This window comes from Formica exsecta, unplaced genomic scaffold (assembly GCF_003651465.1).
Source record: "Formica exsecta isolate Colony F162 unplaced genomic scaffold, ASM365146v1 scaffold120, whole genome shotgun sequence".
In the NCBI taxonomy this organism is placed as follows: Eukaryota; Metazoa; Arthropoda; class Insecta; order Hymenoptera; family Formicidae; genus Formica; species Formica exsecta.
In genome coordinates, this window is record NW_021848537.1 from 68,048 (window position 1) to 71,945 (window position 3,898).

The 3,898-nt window shown below is 33.9% G+C and overlaps 1 protein-coding gene across 3 annotated transcripts in view; it reads left to right on the forward strand.

Annotated features, from left to right (window-relative positions):
* Positions 1-3,898, forward strand: part of LOC115242605 (fibrillin-2-like) — a 40,533-nt gene that overhangs the window by 20,171 nt on the left and 16,464 nt on the right. Inside the window, exons 10-13 of one of the 3 annotated variants that reach the window (XM_029819025.1) lie at positions 1,011-1,295; positions 2,501-2,623; positions 2,820-3,068; positions 3,328-3,447. In XM_029819025.1, coding sequence (XP_029674885.1) covers positions 1,011-1,295; positions 2,501-2,623; positions 2,820-3,068; positions 3,328-3,447 — 777 coding nt within the window. The remainder of the gene's footprint in view (positions 1-1,010; positions 1,296-2,500; positions 2,624-2,819; positions 3,069-3,327; positions 3,448-3,898) is intronic. The other 2 variants (XM_029819040.1, XM_029819033.1) reach the window with 2 other exon arrangements.

Below are 3,898 nucleotides of genomic sequence, written 5' to 3' on the forward strand. Positions count from 1 at the left end.
AGAGAGAGAGAGAGAGAGAGAGAGAGAGAGAGAGAGAGAGAGAGAGAGAGAGAGAGAGAGAGAGAGAGAGAGAGAGAGAGAGAGAGAGAGAGAGAGAGAGAGAGAGAGAGAGAGAGAGAGAGAGAGAGAGAGAGAGAGAGAGAGAGAGAGAGAGAGAGAGAGAGAGAGAGAGAGAGAGAGAGAGAGAGAGAGAGAGAGAGAGAGAGAGAGAGAGAGAGAGAGAGAGAGAGAGAGAGAGAGAGAGAGAGAGAGAGAGAGAGAGAGAGAGAGAGAGAGAGAGAGAGAGAGAGAGAGAGAGAGAGAGAGAGAGAGAGAGAGAGAGAGAGAGAGAGAGAGAGAGAGAGAGAGAGAGAGAGAGAGAGAGAGAGAGAGAGAGAGAGAGAGAGAGAGAGAGAGAGAGAGAGAGAGAGAGAGAGAGAGAGAGAGAGAGAGAGAGAGAGAGAGAGAGAGAGAGAGAGAGAGAGAGAGAGAGAGAGAGAGAGAGAGAGAGAGAGAGAGAGAGAGAGAGAGAGAGAGAGAGAGAGAGAGAGAGAGAGAGAGAGAGAGAGAGAGAGAGAGAGAGAGAGAGAGAGAGAGAGAGAGAGAGAGAGAGAGAGAGAGAGAGAGAGAGAGAGAGAGAGAGAGAGAGAGAGAGAGAGAGAGAGAGAGAGAGAGAGAGAGAGAGAGAGAGAGAGAGAGAGAGAGAGAGAGAGAGAGAGAGAGAGAGAGAGAGAGAGAGAGAGAGAGAGAGAGAGAGAGAGAGAGAGAGAGAGAGAGAGAGAGAGAGAGAGAGAGAGAGAGAGAGAGAGAGAGAGAGAGAGAGAGAGAGAGAGAGAGAGAGAGAGAGAGAGAGAGAGAGAGAGAGAGAGAGAGAGAGAGAGAGAGAGAGAGAGAATGAGAGAGAGAGAGAATGAGAGAGAGAGACTCTAGACTCGCGAGAGAAATAAAATGGACAAAAATGCTAAGATAAAAGCAAGCACTTTTACGACAATTGGCAATTCTACAGGATCCACGTTATTACTCAATTGTAGACGATTACAACAGGCTTTGCTCGCAACTGCAGTCGATCACGGAGGTGAACGAGTGCGCGCTGCGACCGGACATATGCGGCGACGGCAAGTGCATCGATACCAAGGAAGGCTACGAATGCGAGTGCTATCCCGGATTCACGAGGAAGCCTGGCGGTAGATGCGAAGACGTGGACGAGTGTTTATTGGGTTACTGCCAGGGCGGGATCTGTCACAATCAACCCGGTAGCTTCACCTGCGACTGCCCACCCGGCTTCGTCGTTTCCGGCGATGGCAGATACTGCACTGGTAACCGATTACTTTTTCTCGACGAAGGAACAGTATATTGTTGGAAAATTTGATTTAGATTTAATATATGTATATTGCATGTCTCAATCAGTCTATACAAATTTTTGTCTTAATTACACATAATATGGATATGTTATACACTAATACTATGTTAATATTTCAACACAAAATAAATGCTTCATAGTAATTTGAAATAAATTTGTGTAAAATCAATATATTTTTAATGATAAAATTAAAAAAGTTATTGACGGTCTGTAGTCACTTCGACCACTATTATAGAATAAAATCAATATTTTTTTCTGTAAATTTTAACAGATAAATTCTATTACTAATAATACAAAATATATCTATTGTGTAAAATTAAAAATATGTGCACATTGTTATTTTCACACTTTTTTCAGTTGTTTTAATAATTTAACATTTGAATTCAGTCAATACAACAGCAATGTGTTAAATTAACACATGAATATATTAAATATTTAACACAAAAATTTTAACCATGCAGCATATTTTTTAACAAGAAAACACACATTTTCCAATAGTGTAGTTAGAGATGTAAATAGAAAAAAAAAAAACAACAAGCCTTGTTTCCTTTTTTCAAAATTTTGTTTTTTTCAGGTATTTAATATCTTTATATTTTGATTACTGCAAAAATTTATTTTTTATTATTTTTAACTTTTTAAATGATAGATTTGAATTAACCATTATTATTTTAAATGTAGCTTGCATTCCAATTGGCTATTTCACGAATATAAGCATCTTATGAACTAAAAATCAATTCTTTTATTTTTTATTTTATCTTTTGAAAACAATTTTAATGGATTAATGCGATTTTTGCGGTTAAAATGATATCAAACACGACATAATTCGAATAATTTTCAATTAGATGCATAATAAAAATTTTTGTTACGCATCTAATTGAAAATTATCCGAATCATGTCGAGTTTGATATAATTTGCCGCAAAAGTATCTCATTAATCCATTAAAATTACTTTCGAAAAAAAATTAATTAAAAATATAAAAACTTTAGTTTTTTTATTATGTTAACAAACAAATATAAAGAAAAATAATAAAGGAAAATAAAATTATATTTAAAAAAATAATTTAAAAAAATTTGTTTTTTTCAATGAAAAAAACGGTTTTTTTACATCACTAAGTGTAACTTCTACGGCATACGATATTACACGATATTAATGTCTTTCTAGATCACGACGAATGTCAAGACACCGGAATGTGCACCAATGGACATTGCATCAACATGAACGGATCCTTCAAGTGCGAATGTAACGACGGTTACACGTTGTCGCCGACGAGAAATACTTGTATAGGTGAAAAATAATGTAAAACAAATGTTACGCTGGCATTACTTTATCTTTATATGAGAATTTGCGAAGAATTCGTCGGAAATTTCAGAAATATATTTTGCGAATTATCAATACGTTTAAAATATCTGTAGTCAAGAATATTTCTGAAAGATATTTTTAATTTATATGATAACAATCCGTCCGAATTTTTTTATTTCAGACATCAACGAGTGCGTAGAAAATCCGCGAATCTGTCTAAACGGTCGTTGCGAGAACACGCCGGGATCTTATCATTGTATTTGTCAATCGGGCTTCACTCCTTCAAGAGACAACACTTTCTGCGTGGACATGGACGAGTGTTCTACCAGCGGAATGTGCGAGAACGGCAAGTGCGTCAACATGGAGGGCTCCTTCAAATGCGTCTGTGACTCCGGCTTCAGGATTGGCCCCGATCAGAGCCATTGTATCGGTAATTTCATCAATATAATTAACAATTTCGAAAATAATATACTGAATTTTCAAATTCTTCAAATTTTCAATGTTTTAATAATCTACAGCTTTCAAAAAAAAAAAAAAAAAAAGAGATGTTTAATGAAGCTCTTGAGAATTTTACAGAATTAAATTAAAATTATGCAAAATTTCATAAAATCAAAAAAAATTGAGTATACGAAAAAATATAGAGAACAAATTATTTTTATATAATTATTCGTTATGATTTATTCTGCAAGATATCGATGAGTGCATAAGTTCGCCTTGCCAAAATGGACGCTGCATCAACACGTTAGGCAATTTTCAATGTGAATGTCATCCGGGATTCAATCTTGGTCCTGACGGTAGATCCTGTTTAGGTTCGTACTACTTATCTTCTGTTCTAAATATGTTACATATTTTTTGGCTGAAATTAAGATATCTATTTAAAAAATAAAATTCTTTCTTACACATATTGGAGATATTACTTTTAAAAATATTTTTATATCATTTTTCATAATATTCTTGTTTATGTATATTTTTTAAATAATTTCGTGCAATTTTTCATACATCTTGCACATTTTTTGAAATGTTTTCCAAAGAAATACCGATTAATCATTTTTATCAAAAATGGAAAAATATTTTGCTTATGTAATTATAAAATAATTAATTTTAGATTAAATAGTTAAATATATATTTTACTTGCACATTTGTTTTCCAAAGAAATACCGATTAATCATTTTTATCAAAAATGGAAAAATATTTTGCTTATGTAATTATAAAATAATTAAATAATTAATAAATAGTTAAATATATATTTTAAATTAAAAT